The 17,970-nt window shown below is 40.2% G+C and overlaps 1 protein-coding gene and 1 long non-coding RNA gene across 4 annotated transcripts in view; one reads left to right on the forward strand and one right to left on the reverse strand.

Annotated features, from left to right (window-relative positions):
- Positions 1 to 7,891: 7,891 nt before the first annotated feature.
- LOC122554078 (uncharacterized) lies at positions 7,892 to 10,937 on the reverse strand. 2 transcript variants are annotated; one of them, XR_015752529.1, is made up of 2 exons: positions 9,506 to 10,937; positions 7,892 to 8,090 (listed from the first exon to the last, which is right to left on the reverse strand). It is a non-coding gene; the product is annotated as an uncharacterized LOC122554078 (long non-coding RNA). The 2 variants fall into 2 exon arrangements; XR_015752527.1 differs by lacking the exon at positions 9,506 to 10,937 and adding an exon at positions 9,282 to 9,429.
- Positions 9,015 to 17,970, forward strand: part of spock3 (SPARC (osteonectin), cwcv and kazal like domains proteoglycan 3) — a 560,650-nt gene continuing 551,694 nt past the window's right edge. Inside the window, exons 1-2 of one of the 2 annotated variants that reach the window (XM_043698527.2) lie at positions 9,015 to 9,179; positions 9,336 to 9,497. In XM_043698527.2, coding sequence (XP_043554462.2) covers positions 9,336 to 9,497 — 162 coding nt within the window. In that variant the 5' untranslated portion in view covers positions 9,015 to 9,179. The remainder of the gene's footprint in view (positions 9,180 to 9,335; positions 9,498 to 17,970) is intronic. The other variant, XM_043698526.2, reaches the window with a different exon arrangement.

A 17,970-nucleotide genomic window follows, 5' to 3' on the forward strand; every position in this document is an offset into this window, starting at 1 on the left:
GAGAAACCCCTTGAATCTGTCAAGTGAGTTTGGTAAAATAATTAAAAAGCCTTTTAAGACTTGCCGTTAACCACTTTCCTGGATTTCCCAGTAAAGCCACCTGGGTCTGAATTTTCTCAGTGATGAAAGCGCTCTGAGCCTTTTTCAAAATTGCAACAGAGTACCAAATCCAGAATTGCCACCATGTATACAGCACCCAGTATTTTTTCAGTGCAGGGTAACCAGGTTGGATTGTACTTTGCAGATGCATGGTGCATGGAGGAAACAGCACATTTAAAAGTGTAGCTGCCTTCACTCAGATGAGTTTTTTGTCACCGAGGTTTGTGAAATATGACTTGTAAGATTTCCAAATTTACAAAGAAAATCTAAACCTTTGCAAAATTTATATCTGGATATGCAAAAGGTGACTCAGGTTAACCCAGTAATTGGTCACCAATATATGTGTCATGGTGCAGCAAGATCTGGCGCCACAGTCTGCCATTGTTCATGGCTTGTTTGTGGCACTTGATTTTGTTACAACCCACTTGGGAAAATGTGCTGGTTCCCTTGCCCCATTACTCCTGAGTCTGCCTCGAAAGTTAGTAACTTAATAAAAATACACATAGCTCGATTTACCTGTTGGTTGAAATCAAGTTAATGGAAAAACTGACCTGGTCTTATACTTAACAGGAACTATTTATACAAATAAGTAAATTTTAACCACAAATAAACAGCTATGAGCTATCAACGTATTTTGCTTGTTGAAACTATAATTCCTTTTAAAACCCTTGCACACACATACAGACAAACAAAAAAAAACAATGACTTTATGGGTGGAGGGAAAACAAAACACGTGAAACACAGTTCAATAGCATCAGTCTACAGAGTTCACTGAGATCTTCTTTTTGCTTGCCAAGATGTCTTGCTCTTTGACTTCCTTTCTCAAGGTTGTTCACAAGATACACAAGGTAATTCGTACACTAACTACAACGATTCTTAATTATGAGTTAATGGTAACAATTTACAGCAACTTGTAGGAGAAAATAACTGGGTTTTTTCAAGGTTCAGGTTTTTAATGCAGAGAGAACGAGTGACACAAATGTATCACACCGAGAGTCCATAGTTTTCTCAATGAATTATTCACATTCACAAGTTTTTCAGCTGCCCAGGAATCATAGAGTCATAAAGTCACACAACATGGAAACAAACCCTTCAGTTCAACCAGTCCATGCTAACCATATTCCCAAACTAAACTAGTCATACCTGCCTGTGCTTGGCCCACTCACCCTCCAAATCTTTCCTATTCATGAGAATAGCAATCTAGCAGAGGGACTAGGGGTTCAGGTACGTAATTCTTTGAAATTTTCACCACAGGTAGACAAAGTGGTTAAGAAGGCATTTAGCACACTTGCCTTCATCGCTTAGACTTGTGAGTACAGGAGTTGGGGCACCATGTTGAGGTTATACAGGATATTGGTGAGGCCTGTCTGCAGTACTGTGTGCTGTTCTAGTCAAAGTGTGTGTACTGCCCAGAAGACAAAAGGCTCACATAGAGTCATACAGTCGTAGAGATGTACAGCATGGAAACAGACCCTTCGTCCAGCCTGTCCATGCTGACCAGATATCCCAACACAATCTAGTCCCAACCTGCCAGCACCTGGCCCATATCCCATCAAACCCTCCCTATCATATACCCATCCAAATGCCTTTTGAATGTTGCAGTTGTACCAGTCTCCACCACTTCCTCTGGCAGCTCATTCCATACACTTACCACCCTCTGTGTAAAAAGGTTGCCCCTTAGGTCTTTTTTATATCTTTCCCCTCTCACCCTAAACCTCTGCCCTCTAGTTCTAGACTCCCCCAACCCAGGGAAAAGACTTTGTCTATTTACCCTATCCATGCCCCTCATAATTTTGTAAACCTCTATAAGATCACCCCTCAGCCTCCGACGCTCCAGGAAAAACAACCTCAGCCTGTTCAGCCTCTCCCTATAGCTCAAATCCTCCAAACCTGGCAACATCCTTGTAAATCTTTTCCGAACCCTTTCGAATTTCACAACATCTTTGTGATAGGAAGGAGACCAGAACTGCATGCAATATTCCAACAGTGGCCTAACCAATGTCCTGTAAAGCCACACATGACCTCCCAACTCCTGGACTCAATACTCTGATCAATAAAGGAAAGCATACCAAATGTCTTCTTCACTATTCTACCTACTTGCAACTCCACTTTCAAGGAGCTATGAACCTGCACTCCAAGGTCCCTTTGTTCAGCAACACTCCCTAGGACCTTACCATTAAGTGTATAAGTCCTGCTAAGATTTGCTTTCCCAAAATGCAGCACCTCGCATTTATCTGAATTAAACTCCATCTGCCACTCTCAGCCCATTGGCCCATCTGGTCAAAATCCTGTTGTAATCTGAGGTAACCTTCATCGCTGTCCACTACATCTCCAATTTTGGTGTCATCTGCAAATTTACTAACTATACCTCTTATGCTCGCATCCGAATCATTTATGTAAATGACAAAAAGTAGAGGACCCAGCACCAATCTTTGTGGCACTCCACTGGTCACAGGCCTAAAGTCTGAAAAACAACCCTCCACCACCACCCTCTGTCGTCTACCTTTGAGCCTTGCTAACAGTCTTCCATGGGGAACCTTGTCGAACGCCTTACTGAAGTCCATATAGATTACATCTACCGCTGTGCCCTCATCAAATCTCTTTGTTACTTCTTAAAAAAACTTAATCAAGTTTGTGAGACATGATTGCCCACGCACAAAGCCATGTTGACTATCCCTAATTAGTCCCTGCCTTTCCAAATACATGTGCATCCTGTCCCTCAGGATTCCCTCCAACAACGTGCCCATCAGAGACATCAGGCTCACTGGTCTATAGTTCCCTGGCTTGTTCTTACCACCTTTCTTAAAACAGTGGCACCACGTCAGCCAACCTCCAATCTTCCGGCACCTCACCTGTGACTATTGATGATACAAATATCTCAGCAAGAGGCCCAGCAATCACTTTCCTAGCTTTCCACAGAGTTCTAGGGTACACCTGTTCAGGTCCTGGGGATTTCTTCACCTTTATGCGTTTCAATACATCCAGCACTTCCTCCTCTGTAATATGGATATTTTTCAAGATGTCACTATCTAAGCATGCTTTCCTGGAGTTTGTGTTCCATCTTGCTAAATGCAAAATCCGCTTAAGTGACTGTTTAACAGTTACATTGACAACGACCTTCAAGACAGCACTCGTGCTTGAGTCAGTTTGCGAAACTGGATTTATCTCGACTCATCTGGTGGTGTTAGGTTAAACTCCAACAACCCCCTGCATCCCAATGTGCAAGTCTGGCCACATAGTAAGTTTCATCTGAATTTGATTTGGGGAGTCAGGAATTTTCCTCATTGCAATGGAGTGAAAGTTCAAGCTCGGTTTTCTGATGCATCAGCTGCTCTTTGGGTTCATTGAGGACTGTGCACTGTGAGAATTTCTTCAGTGAAACTGACAGGTGGGGAAGCTTTCATTAGTGAATCTGAATTTCTTCAGCCATGAAATTAAGAGGCTGCTGTTCACATCATTTTGTCTCTCAGGAAGTGCTGTCACCATTGCAGAAGGTGATTGCCAACTTCTTAGAACATACTTTACCTACCTAGGATTTTACTTGTCTTCAGCTGCAGTTTCCTGTTGTCAACCTTCAGAAGCAACTTGTGCGTCTCCACTTTGCACCTTTGATGATGGGCAAGGGCAGAAACACTAGGAGCACCGTCAGGTCCAGCAATTGTCTTTTTACTCAGCCATATGCCCCACAACATGGAAGAGGGGATAGACACCAACATCTAAGCTGGAAGGAGGTGATAGCCCCACCATAACGGCTGCAGGCAAAGGATCAATTCCCTAGCATGTTTGAACACCAATGTTAACAAGCCTATTATGTAGTATTGTATCACTTCTTATTATCCAATTTTATGACATTTTCATTCCACATATATACAATATCAAATGCATTATCCTCATCAAAACCTCAGTACTTGATCACCTAGAGACCACAATCTGTCTTTCATAATTCCATACAGTTTCCAGTAAGTAAATTACACTTGTCCAAGTACCTATTACTTTTGTCCCAAATTAACGTTTCTAAAAACTATCCCAGAACAAATTCAACTGACTGCCTGTAGTTACTGGGCTTATTCTTCTACTGTTTGAAAAAAAGATAACAGTTTGCAATTCCCCAGTCCACGGATACCATCCCAGTACCTAAGAAGTGGAAAGTTATGGTGAATTCCACCACAATCTCCACGCATCTGAAGATGAGTGTTATGTGGTCCTGGTCTCTTATCAACTTTAAGTATAGCTGGCCTTTATGGTCCCTCTGTTTCAACATTTCCTTTGGACCATCTGGTACCTCAACTATTTCCTCTTTCCTCATGGGTCTGATGACAATTTCTTCCTTGATGAAAGGTAAGTATGAATTACTAATTTAGTACCTCAGTAATGCTCTCTGCTTCCATGCGTAGTGCTCCTTTTTGGAACCTAATCGGATTTTATTACCTTGTTTTATGATAGTATGGTTACAGAATATTCTTTTTTTAAGATTTTCCAGCTGACCCTTCCAAAAATCAGTTCTTTTTTTGCTTGGATTTTCTTTGTTCTAGCAATTTGACATCTGTCAAACACACCCTTTTCTATTTCAACTCTCTATTTCATTCATTATCCAGTGAGCTCTGACTTTGGTTGCCTTAACTTTCCCTCTCATGGGAATGTACTTTTCTAAATATTTGAAGTTGAAACATCTATTCTTTAAAGACAGCTAATTATAGTTCTGCCTGCCAATCATTGATTCCAATTTACCCAAACCAGATCTGTGCTGTTTTTAAACTACAGGATCTGGTCTTAGGCCATTGAAATTGGATCACTTCCAATTTGATACTGTTTCTCCAGATTGCTTCTTCTCCTTTTCCATAGCTAACCTAAAACTTATAATACAATAATCACAGTTCCTTAATTGAGAAAATGACCTAATTTATTGCTTAAAACCATATCAACAAAGTCTCCTCTCTCAATATAAGGGAAATGTACTGTTCAAGAAAATTCTCCTGAACACACTTAAAAAATGCTTATCACTCTCTTCCCTTCACACTATTATCTCAGTGTACATTGGGATAATTGAATTCCCCCTATTTCCATTCTATAGTTCTTGCACTATTCTGTGTTTATCTGCAAATTTGTTCCTTTTTAAAAAAATTTCCCCACATTCTGGTCTCCCTCCTATCTTAAAGATGTTGTGAAACTTGAAAGGGCTCAGAAAAGATTTACAAGGATGTTGCCAGGGTTGGAGGATTTAAGGGAGACGCTGAAAAGGCTGGGGCTGTTTTCCCCTGGGCATGAGACTAGATTAGGTGAGGATATCTGGTCAGCATGGGTGAGTTGGACTGAAAGATCTGTTTCCGTGCTGTACAACTCTCTGACTCTATGTTCATGACTTATAGAAGACATCCAGTAGTGTAAAGGCATCTTGATTGCTTCTTCACCTGAATCAACTAGATTCTATCCTTGACCCCTTGTCTCTCTCTCTAGAACTTCAACATTCTCTGTAATCAATACTGTTACCCTTCTTCCTTTCTCTTCTTAGAGCACCATATATCTAAGAATACTGAATACCCAGTCTTGCCCTTTTTTAAGCCAAATATCTGTTGTCACCACATCACATGCCTATAATCACTATATCTGTATGTAGCTCACCAATGTTGTCAATAGATAATGACATATGAAAATCATTCAGAAGCATTTGTCACAGTCAACAGATCAGCTTGTTTCTCAATTTCCCAAACTTCAACACCCTTTAAAACTATTCATGTGATAGGATTTGGGGCAGCATGGTGGCTCAGTGGTTAGCACTGCTGTTTGATAGTGCTAGGGACCTGGGTTCAATTCCTGCCTCGGGAGTTTGCACGTTGTCTATGTGGGTTTCCTCCCATGATCCAAAGATGTGCAGGTTAGGTGAATTGCCATGCTAAATTGCCCATAGTGTTAGGTGCATTAGTCAGGGGTGAATGTAAGGGAATGGGTCTGGGTGGGTTGCTCTTTGGAGGGTCGGTGTGGACTTGCTGGGCTGAAGGGCCTGTTTTCCACACTGTAGTGAATCTAATGGAATCATAAAACGGCTACAGAAGACTATTCAGCCTATCATGATTGTGACGGTTCTCTGAAGCAGCAATTCACCTGGTACTACTTACTGCCCTGTCTATTCTGCATTCGTTTTCAGGTAGTGATACAATTTCTATTTGAAATTTTAAGTTGGCATGCCTCCACTACATCATCAGATCCTAACCACTCCTTATGTGATGAAAGTTTTCCCCAAGTTGCCATTGGTTCCTTTGCCCGTTGCGTTAAATCTGAGCCTCAGATTTTGAATTCTGCCACTATCAAGAACAATCTCTTTTACACTACCTGCTAGACCCCTCATGGTTTCAAATGCCTGTATTAAATGTCCAGATGAGAAGTTCCAAACCTCTGCGAATCTATTCCGTACTCTTCCGGATGCTTTCAGATCCTCCTGAAGACCGAGACCTTAATCAACAGAAAACCATTTCTTTGTATAAGGATTAATGGATGTAAGATGTCTAATAAATGGTCTCTAATTATTAATTTATGTTTATGAAAGGATCAAGAATATTTTCTAAAAGCTTTTCCTTGACGTTCTCACTATATGTGCGTCTACGCTCAACCTGGTAGACTCATACGCCACACAGAGCCTGTAATTGTACAGCGAAACATTCAGTCCTATACAGCGTTCTGTATGTCATGTTAGTTGCGCACGTTTTGAAAACGATTAATTTAACCATTCCATCGACTAAATTCGAGTTAAATTCCGATGAGGTTGGAAACGCAGCCGCCATACTGATAGACCGCAAGGAGGCGCTCATGACCTTGACTTCAGTGTCGTGCGAGATTCAGATTTCTCAGAAATCAGGCAACGGAGTCCTCGCTGAATTTCCTGGCCCGCCCGAGTTCAGTTACCTAAGTCTCTGAAAGTGTCCAAAAGCTAACACAACCGTCAATATCAAAAAAACCAATTAAATATTAATGTTCATTTTGAACAATGTGCACGTTGCAGGCGTTGATTTGTTGCATTACTCTTGTGAAAGGTAAATTGAAAAGTGTTTGTTTAGCTTTTGCAGCTGGAAAACGTTGCAGGAGTTGATTTCAGATGATTGGTGCGCGCTCAGTGTTTCGCCGACGAATCGCGGCAGGCAGCCGGAGTTGTCTTTGACGGCAACGTTGCATAATCCATGGCTAGGGTTCGTCAGTGCTTACAATTTGAATCATGCTTCTTGTCACTGACATAGAATTCCAGCTTACTTTAGAAATATTTTCACTGAGACAACACCCCTTCTAAGTTGGCGCAACACTATATTTTAAATAGCCCGTGTAGAGTTCTGAACCCTGAAACTCAAGTCTAATTAGTTTGTGATATGGTAATTAACGCTATTGCCTTCGTACATCACACTGCTTAAGATCACATTAAATCCCTTTCTGGGACAAGCTCCTTGAATTATTAATTATTTCCACTGAACTCCCTGCACTCAAGCGCCTGTAATGGATTCCTGGCGTTGACAAAGGGCTGTAACTAGAGCTATTGATTGTGTTCGAGAAGCCAGCAAAGATTTTAGCCACCTCGCTGTCCCTATGGTTTTCATGTGTAATATGTATCCTCCATTTATCTAACAGGTACGCATGAGTATTATCAGAAAGCGGAAACCCACGCTCCGGGGATCAGATAAGGCACAAGCAAGAAATATTGTTGTTTCAAAAGCTACCAACGACCATGTCACTGTCACAATACTTATAACCTTTAGATCAAATAGGATAATAGTCATTACATTGATGAACTGTTTAAATGTCCTCACATCAATGAACAGAAATAGATTTTATGATACTTCAACTTTTACATTTGGATAACTTGGGAATGACGAAAAATCCCTTCCATTTCTGCTGGTTTTGCCCAGCTCGGGTTCTCGGATAGCTCCAGAGGCTTTTTGCTTCGGGAGACTGTCATTTGTTGGCCGAGGAAAAGGGGGTCAGGCGCCGCCGGTGGTCGGAGACGTGTGAGTCTGCGAAACAGTTAACCAGAGCAGTTGTCACTGTTGCAATTAAATTGAACTGCATGTTTTATTTAGCAAATCATTCATAACGCAATCATAATAATAGCAACTGCAGCACCAACCGTGAGCATTAAATCCTACAGTAAAACGTTAATGGTTATTATTTGAGAGGAGTATGAGGGCGCTGCGAATTGCTAACAGTTTGGTCATTCGCGAGGACGATAGAATGAAAAGGCTTTTGAATCTGATTACACAGAATTGACCAGACATATCCTAAGGGGAAAACTCGGACAAGCTTACTTCCGACGGGGATCGGTGGACACGCATTTTCACAACTTTTTGCTTTGCTTTTCTTTAATACCATGAGTTTTGAACTATTAGAGGGAGGGAGGGAGGGAGGGGAAGAAGCTACCAAAACCTTTTATCTTTGCCTCAACAAAGTCCTGAAGTCGCTTTGTGCATCCACACACGTGTCTGCTAGAAGGGAACAAAAGTAACACCCCGGAGCCAAATGAATTAGCAAGGACAAGAATCGAATCATTTTTAAAAAAAAACCTGCGAGAGGTTCACCAACCTCATTCTTTTTTGCTCATGTCGCTGCTCACGTAAATCGGGCTTTAAGTGAAATCAAACTACTTACTGGCAAATTAAATTCAGAAAACAAACAAACAAACAAAATAAAAACACCTCAGAAATCTGTAAGAAATAGTGGGATACCCGGGCTCAGGCAGTATCTGTGTTAACTTTTCAAGTCAGAATTGAGACAAGAAGAAACAAATGTCCGTGGGGAGGAGGGATAAATGTGATCAGTGGGAAGTCCATCACTTGGCGTGTCCACATTGATTAGTCACGACAGCGTTGGCCCTTTCACGCGGCGGCTGCGCTCGTTTCCCTGAAGGTGCACACGCCCTCACCTTCGCCTTAACCACCACCACCACCAGCCTGGGGAGGGGGGGAAGCGCTCCCGGCCAGGGTTGGAACGAGCGAGCGCGCACTGCGCTCGTGCCCGGCGCGCGCCCTCGCCGCCTGGAGTCCCGGCGCTCGAGCCAGTCGCGTGCGGAGGGAGAAGGGAGCTGCAGCGGAAAGCAAAGAGCGAGGGTATCCAGTTCTCTCTCTCTCACACACACACACACATGCTGGGAATTTAAACAGCAGGCTTTCAACTTGTTCTCGCGCGTTGCTTTACTCCCTTTTACTTACACTGTCTTCCTCCCTGCACCCCCCCCCATATTCCTTTCTGTCTCTCTTTCACAGATGATAAAGGTCCTGATATGTGTTGTTGTTGTAGCCTTCCTGCAAACAGAAGGCAGGCAACGGGCGACGTCGGACAGCGGCAATTTTCTGGATGATAAACAATGGCTGACTACTATCTCGCAGTATGACAAGGAGCCGGGACACTGGAATAAATTCCGAGACGTATGTACCTGTTTCCGTGTTTGTGCCTGTGGGTTGCAGCAGGGATTGGGGGGGGGAGGGTTTGGGCGAGAGACGCTCTCTCGGAGTCCGCTGCTGAACTCCGGGCAATGTGTGCACCGCGCTAACTGCTCCCATCACCTGGCGTTTCTGACTTCAAACTCCAAACGTTTCAAAGTCTCCAGCTGATTTAAGCTGCGCTCACGACGCTCTACGGTTTCAACTTCGTCCTTTCCAGCAACAAAGCTTGTTGGTAACTAATTGAGTCAAATGTCGGTTTGATGACTGATATTTTGTACACTGGCAGCGCAAGCAATTGTTTATCTCTGTCCATTGAAACACCCCGAATTGACAGGTTAGGCTTTCTGAATATACCGCGTTAGCACAGGCCGGTTTGAGTTGAACAGGTACGCGGAATATTCAACAAAACATGGGAATGTGGGGACCTCGCAGGTGCCCTCCTTCACTTGATCAGATCAGTACGTTTTCAATATCCCCCCACTGCCGCTGGACTACTTGACTCTTAACGCCTTTGCTGATCTCCAATCGATTTGCCTTTTTTTTTTCATTTGTTTGGACGGCGTGCCGGCAGTTTTCTCCCGACATTCCGATTCAGATGGTCAATCGCACCAAAAAACTGAGCTAACTATATCTGAAGAGAAGTCACTGAATTAGTGGCCTGATATTTTTCGCTCGTGTGCGTTGGCAAGAGGGCGTTCAGAGAGAGTCAGCGACGGTGCTGACAATCTGACTGCACAAAGTGTTTTCCTGCAGACTAATCAGTGGAACCCCCAAACGGGGTGTGAGAGGTGATGATGACCAGCAGCCTAACTGGCTTGCTTTTGAAAAATGTTGGTGCGTAAAATTAAACTGCAATACTTTCATCGATATCACAATCACGACCGCTCAGCTGCAGGTATAATGTACCTGTTATTTGCATAGGTGAATTTAACGACCCACCTAAGGGGGAAGCAAAAGAAAACTAGAGACGAATAACACCATACCAGACTGCCCACATGATAGTCAAATTTTTGTTCACCTTATATTTTATTTCTTTTAAGGTCGGTGATTTGCTTCTGTACGTTTTTGACTAAAAAGGTAGGGAATAACGTGACAGGCGTTTTTTTTTAAAATCAAAAAAAGTTTTCTTCAAGCCAACTGAATAGGGAATAATTGTCCTGAAACTTAAAACTGTTGACAGGTGAAATTTCTTTTTTTGTTGTTGATCAGTTTTGTGCTAAATATCAAATTAGACCAAGATTAAAAGACAATGAAATGTCTAAGATCAAAATAACATGAAAGCAACATTCTGTGGAAATTTGACTTAAAAAACAAGGGAATGTTGGAATACTTGACTCAGGCAGCACATGCAAAGAGATACTTTCCAGATAAACTATTTGTAATCACTTTACTGGTTAAGAATAAATTAACTAAAATGAGTAATGTAAGTTCTTAAACAAAAGGAAATGTACAGAAACAAGATAACATTTCTGTTATTTTTCAGTATTATACTGTTTTCCTCCAAGATTGCAAAATTTAAGGAAACGTATATTTTATATAAATACATTATAACATGACATTTCATTTAGAAGCAGCAAAGTATAACTAAGTCCAAACCCTGAACATGTTGGGAAGCTTTCTTCTCCATCACAGGTACAGAAATTTTGTGGAATTACCATTGGAAATGAGAATTGGCCAGCACTGCAATTGGCAGGTAAGCTGTATTGCCACTGACACCCATGAGGGAAAATTGATAGTCGCTTCCACCTCTCATCAGAGATTAAAGCCATCTTTTGGCTTTCTCACAATATCCCTGAAGCCCCTTCCTAAAAACATATTTGTTTCAAACTGATAGTTTTCAGTAGCCTTTTCTGGTAATGTTATTGCACAGCTGCCCTTTTCTGGCTGAGCCATTGTGATTGACTTTCCTACTTATACAGTGAATTCTAACTTCTAGCATTTTAATTTTAAACTAAAAAAAATTTCTTTGTGATCTAAGAGAAAAACATTCATTGAAATACATAATTTAGAAAATAAAATGTACCTTACCAGAAATTTATACCTGGCCAATTTAGCCCATCTTTATTGCAACAGCATCCTTATCAAATAAGAGATGCTGTCACGTCTTGAATTTTGTGTTCATTTGACCAGGTAGCCAATGTTGCTGCTGACCAAGCTCAAGTCCTGAACAATCATTATGGAGCTGAGAAGTGGGAATTTTCCACTGCATAGTGTTAGTGACACTCCATTATTAAAAAAGCACTAGCAAGCCAGAGCTGGTAGAATGGGTAAGGAACATTTGAGCTGCGAGATTTAAAGAGAGGAATGTGAGTTTATGATGTACACAATAAAGAAGAACAAATTCAGGGAGATTAGTTGACTTCACCAAAGGGAGGATTGGATTCATCTTCTAGCATGTGTTTACTGGTTCCCCTCATCCTATTAAACCTTGTTTTCTTCTTGTAACAATAGTCTCTGTGAACAAAGTACAGAGCTTTACATATGCATGAAGGCCCTTATTATTGCAACATACTGATTACATTACACATGTCCAGCTTTGTCAGACCTTTTTCAACAAGCACCTCTAACTTCTTAGCGGTCTCTCTATCTCTCTCAAGATCAATAATAATCTTTGTATAAGGTAGTGATTGTCTGTGATGTATTGAGTGAAATTCCAATCTGAATGCTGTCTTACACCATAGCAGTACAAACTACCAAGATTTGCAAATTAGCCTGTGAAAACTCAACGTCCTGTCTTTATCAGCAGCAAAGCACATCAAATATCAGATTTATCTACTATATATTCTAGATTTTTCTTGATTGTAACATGGTGCCTGGGTGTTCCATTCATTATATTTCTAACCTGTAAATCTAAGAGCTGTGATTCTCGCAGTCCCTCCAATGCTTGGTCCTGTTGGATATTATGGCAAAATGCAGGTGCTTTACACTGACAATTATTTGTATCACTTTGCGTGGATTTTGGTCCCTGTTGCACCCATCAAAACTGAATTTGATTCCACGTAAAGGAGACAATTGATATTTTAAATTACCTGATCTGCAAGGAGTTTGTTTGTTTGTTTCTATGGCCTGAATGCACTCCTCCTTCTGCAGGAACCAACCTCTGCCCTACTGGAGGCCAACTCCCTTGGCATGTAACTGAAGAGTAAGACTAGGGAATGGGAGGGTAGAATGTTCAAATTAAAAAAGTCTAACATTTTCTTTCATCATCCATCCTGATAATGATTACTCATAAGGGCTCCTTATCACTGTGTAGGCATTTTCCAAAGAAGGCTAAAACCTAATATTTTTCTTTTGTAAAAAGATTCCAAGAGATTACAGTTGAACTTGTGTAAAATCAACAGAAATACTGAGGGGATCTAATGCAATTTCACATTTTGCACCTTACTGCATAGGAATTATCTTACAATCTCAAATATCCAAAGCCATATCTGTGGTGGCATTCTCACGTCTAACTTAGTAGGTTGTATGTTCAACTCCACTCATGACATGAGCATACAATCTAATAGTTGACAGTTTAATGCAGCATCAGGAGGTGTTGGGTACCAGATATTAGACTGGAATTGAAACTAAGGATGATGTGCTAATTCAAATGATGTAAAAGATCCCATAGAATTATTCGAAGGAGTGTTTGGGATTTCTGCATGGTGTGCTGGCTAATGTATATCCATCAAATAATATAACTTACAGATTATATGATCATTTTCACGTTACTGTTATGGGATTTTGCTGTGAACAAATTGGCTGTTGTGGTTTCTAAATTACCGCAATGACTACACTTGAATAGAGTACTTAATTGTTTGTAAAGTGCTTTGGGATTTCCTGAGTTTATGAAGGAGCTGTAAAAATGCAAATCCCTTGTTGAACTGTATTTGCACGTACAGGTCCACTAGGTCAGTTTTTCTTCCCTGAATCTGTTTGTAATATACTTGATGATTTTCCATATAACTTGGTAATAACTACAACTCTGGAGATTTAACTTAATGTACAACCTAGAGTATATTGTCAGTCTATTTATCCATTGGTGTATTCAGTTTTAGGGTTCTTTGCACCAAGATCGTGACTAGCACCATCCCATTCTGCCGACATCTCATGAACGCTGACTCTAATCCTGCTTCCTTCTTGTCACAAAAATCTAATATCATTGCCCTCAGAAGGCTGACTCTGCCCTGCTCTGTTTTTGTAAGTTTGGCAGTAACTGCACTCAATCCTGTCCTATGTTGAGTGTTTCGTTGCATTCTGGTTTCCGTGTCCAAAATAGGAATACATTAGGATAAAAAAAATCAAAGAACTGTGGATACTGGAAATCTGAAACAAAACCAGAAATTTCTGGGAAAACTGGCCAAATCTGGCAATAAGTGTGGAAAGAAATCAATGTTTTAGGTCCGGTGACTCTCCTTTTAGAAGCAACCATACCTGCTGAGTATCTCCTGCAATTTCTGTTTATGTGACATATTAGGATAGTTCTGTAGATTGTAAACACAAAATTTAAGCTGGAACATCATGTTTCCCAACCTTATTATTACAGCTAATTTTACAAGTACTACTGAAAATTGAAAATGATTTAAATGGTTCAATGCTCAGACAATCAAATTATTCTGCTGTAATATCTTGCTTTGTCCTGAGTTCAGAGGCAAGCAACATTTTCCTACCCTACAGACATAAAAGAAATGCAAAGTCTTTCCAGTCTCCCTTCCAACTATTGTCATTATTGTTGTTTTCCACTCACTTGCCCTTGTCCTTGGCTTTTTTCTAACTTGTGCTCAATTCAACTTTGAATACTGTTGCATTTATTCCCCTTTTAAGTTTCAGATCGTTTTTTAAAATCTGATCTTCATCTATAGCCAGGGAAGGTGTTTTATGACTCCTTTTGTTTCTTGAGCAATATAAAAGGTGAAAGAAATATTGTAAATTGGAAAAGAATACATGTTAGAGACAGGAACATACGTTTAGAAATATACAGGATTGAAATAATGATAATGGAAAAGACAAAATACAGAGAGAAAAACGTGGAAGACATAATTTGCGTGGAACAAGATGGTGAGGTTTTAAATGTTTATTGAATTAATGTAATCACTGTCAAGAAGAATTGTGTCTGTATAGTAACCAAGGAGGGCACTTGTGATAAACGTGAATAAAGTAATGTTGAGTGGGAGCAAATGTTAACGAGTGAGCTTAAATTTAGTAAAACCCCAGTTCCAGATAAGATATCTCCTAGGTTGGGAGGAAAGGAAAGAGGATGCGAAGACCTTGATTTTCAAATCTTCTTTGTGCACTGGAGAGATGATTGGAAGACAATAATATGGTACAATTATTCAAGAAGAATAGTGAGGATAAGGCCATTGAGTTTAACATCAGTAGTAAGGTAACTTCTGGAAAGAGCTCTGCGGAACAAATTTTATCACCGCTTGGAGAGTCAAGGATTAATTAGGGCTAGTCAGCATGTTGTTATCAGAGGATGACCATGTCTAACAAGTTTATTTGAGTTTATCTAATCTAACATGTATGTAATAATGTGCACCCTTTCTATTTAGCACTTCCAGTAACATCATCTATTATGATTTATCAGCTTTCTCGTGTCTTTTGGAAATGCAGAAAAATATGTTTTCTTCCTTTTGGCCTTTGATATGAATGAGTGAATCCCAAATCCTGCGTTATTTGATCTCCATTGTAGGTGGTGCCACTGCCTACTTATTGTTTGAAATATCCAATATCTGTTTTCTACTTCAGGATACTTGGGGAAACAACTTGACTCATCCAAGTGGATTTTGCTATTTTAATGTTCTTTCTTGCTTACAAGTTCCTCTAATTCTGATTGTCTATTTCCTGGTACTATTTACTACTCTTGAACCTTCCTTCCATGGACCTAAGGCACAGATGACCCCATTCCTCTACTACTGATTGAGTTTTTGTTCACATATGCCTCCATAACCTTGAAACCACATATTCCTTTTACATACATGGGCCTTGGTTTTCTGTAACTTCCCTTATCAATCTTCCAGATTTTTATTTAGATGGTTTGATGTTTTAATGAGAAGTTTTGGGTTTCTGAAAGCCATTTCTAAGGTTTTCCAAACCATGTATATTTTATTTTTGATCCTTAATTTTGAAATGCTGGCTTGCTACTATGTTAAGTAATTAAATCTTCCTCATTCACAGTTAGTGGAAGGTTAACGTTTTTTTTTCTCTGCATGGAGCAGAAACTGGATTTGGGGGAATGTTGTTGTAGCGTGGATTTATGTTTGGATTAAAATATTGTCTTTTCAAGTTAATAGCACTGTAACACAGTGCTGGGAGGAGGAAGATGGAATAATTATTTCTACAGGTGCTAAAACGAGAGTACAGTTCATTGTTAAGAGCAAGAAAATGATCTTTCTTTTAAGTTGCTACAATGCAGCTGTGTTTCTGTAGGAAATTAATTTATTTTGTCACACAAAACTGTGAGCAGTTATGCAGGGTCATAAACAGCAATATGTATTTGAATACTTCATTCTCAAATTGCTTGCAAATAAAAGTTAACACCCATGTCTCAAAACTTTAGTAATTAAAAAGGAACTTGCATCTAGGCAGCAACTTGCAACCTCCTCCAGAAGGCAGGTTCACTCAGCACTTACCTGAAAGAAGGCTGCAGGAAATGGCTTCCACAACAGTCAGATTTTTTTGCGACAATAAGTGACAAAGTTACGAGAGTGCCATCTATAGGAGTTACAGGAAACGTGGGCACTGTTCAACAAGACAAACACTCATAGCTGCTATGAACTTTGAATTTTCAAAGAGAATATTAATTAAAATGAGTTTGGATGAATTTCTATTCATCAATTTCTGTAGATCTTTTTGTTGAATTGGTTATTTTCATACGTATTTATGAAAATGTGATTATACATCATCTTAACTGACTGTACCATGTTTGATAAATTAAATTGTAGATCGAAAATGTTAATTTATCTATGGCCAGTCCAACTTGTCATTATTTTAAATTGCACACCTGGAAAAATGGTAGATGAACTGTATTATTTGACCTTCTTCGAAAAAATTTACGACAATGATTTTAAATCAGTCTGTTAATCCAAAAATTAGAATATTGATTTTACCTGCCACCTAAAACAAATTCAATTCAGCTTGCATCCCAGATATTTCATTAATGAAAAAGAAGCAACATTTAAATTGTTCCAATTGCAAAATTCAATGATGCATTAACATAGAGCTGCTATGTGGGTCACCTACCAGGAAGAGATTTATTCCGATGATGCAAATGTTCAGTCTTTTTACTTTTTAACCACTAAAGGTAGCACATACTAGCATTCTTTCTGCTCTTGAATACAAATTCTTTTTCTTCCCATGCACACTCTTGTTGTATAACTTCTGGATATTGTAATCATACTCCGAACATCACCAGCCCTATATGCTGCCCTGACTGTCCAGTACTATTACTCACCGTAGTTTATTCACTCGTGGGTTGTGGCCATTACTAGTTAGACCATTGTTTATTGCCTTTTCCTAGTAGGCCTTGAGAAGGTCATGCTTATCTGCCTTCTGGAACTGTTGCACTTCTAGAGCTGTAGGTAGACCAACACTGCTGTTAGGGAGGAAATTCCAGATCTTGACTGAATGGCGTTGAAGGAAAGGTGATACTTCCAAGTCAGGATGGTGAGTGGTCTGTAGGGGAATTTGCAGGTGATGGTATTCCCATGAATCTGCTTCCATTCACCTTTAGGTGGAGTTAGTTGTTGGTTTTGTAGATTTTTTCCTAAGGAACTCTGATGAATTTCAGACGCATTGCATCTTCTAGATGTTATGAAGTGTCAGTGGTGGAGGGAATGGATGCTTGTAGATGTGATGCCAATCAAGTGGACTTCTTTGTCCTGAATTGTGTCATCTCCTTGAGTGCCATTGGTGCTATACTTACTCTGGTGAGTGGGTAGCATTCCATCACATTTCTGACTTGTCTTGGAAATGGTGGATAGACTTTGAGAGTCAGTCGTGAATTATTTGCTGTAAGACTCCTATTCTTTGACCAGCTCTTGTTGCCAGAATATTTTTATGGCTTGTTCAGTTCAGTTTCTGGTCAAAAGTAAATCCCAGGAGGGTGATGGGGGGCGTTTAGTGATTGTAACACCACTGAATGTTAATGCAGTGGTTAGGTTCTCTGTTGGAAGAGATGGTTATTGCTTAGTATCTGTGTGAAATGCATGTTGCTTGTCACTTTCCACCCCAAACATGGGTATTGTCCAAGACGTGCTGCATTTGGACTGGATTGTTGATGACACATTACATCACTTTTTACTGATGGTCAAGAGTAGACTTATGGAGTCATAATTGGCCAGGTCAGATTTTTCCTTTTCATTTACAGCATACATTTGGGCAATTTTCCACACTGTCAGATAGATACCAGTATGTAACTCTACTGGAACAGCATGTCTAAGGGTACAGTAGGCTCTGCAGGTCAAATGTACAGTGC

The sequence above is a fragment of the Chiloscyllium plagiosum genome, unplaced genomic scaffold (genome assembly GCF_037043375.1).
Source record: "Chiloscyllium plagiosum isolate Xiang-an unplaced genomic scaffold, Cpla_swu_hap1 HiC_scaffold_1, whole genome shotgun sequence".
Taxonomy (NCBI): domain Eukaryota; kingdom Metazoa; phylum Chordata; class Chondrichthyes; order Orectolobiformes; family Hemiscylliidae; genus Chiloscyllium; species Chiloscyllium plagiosum.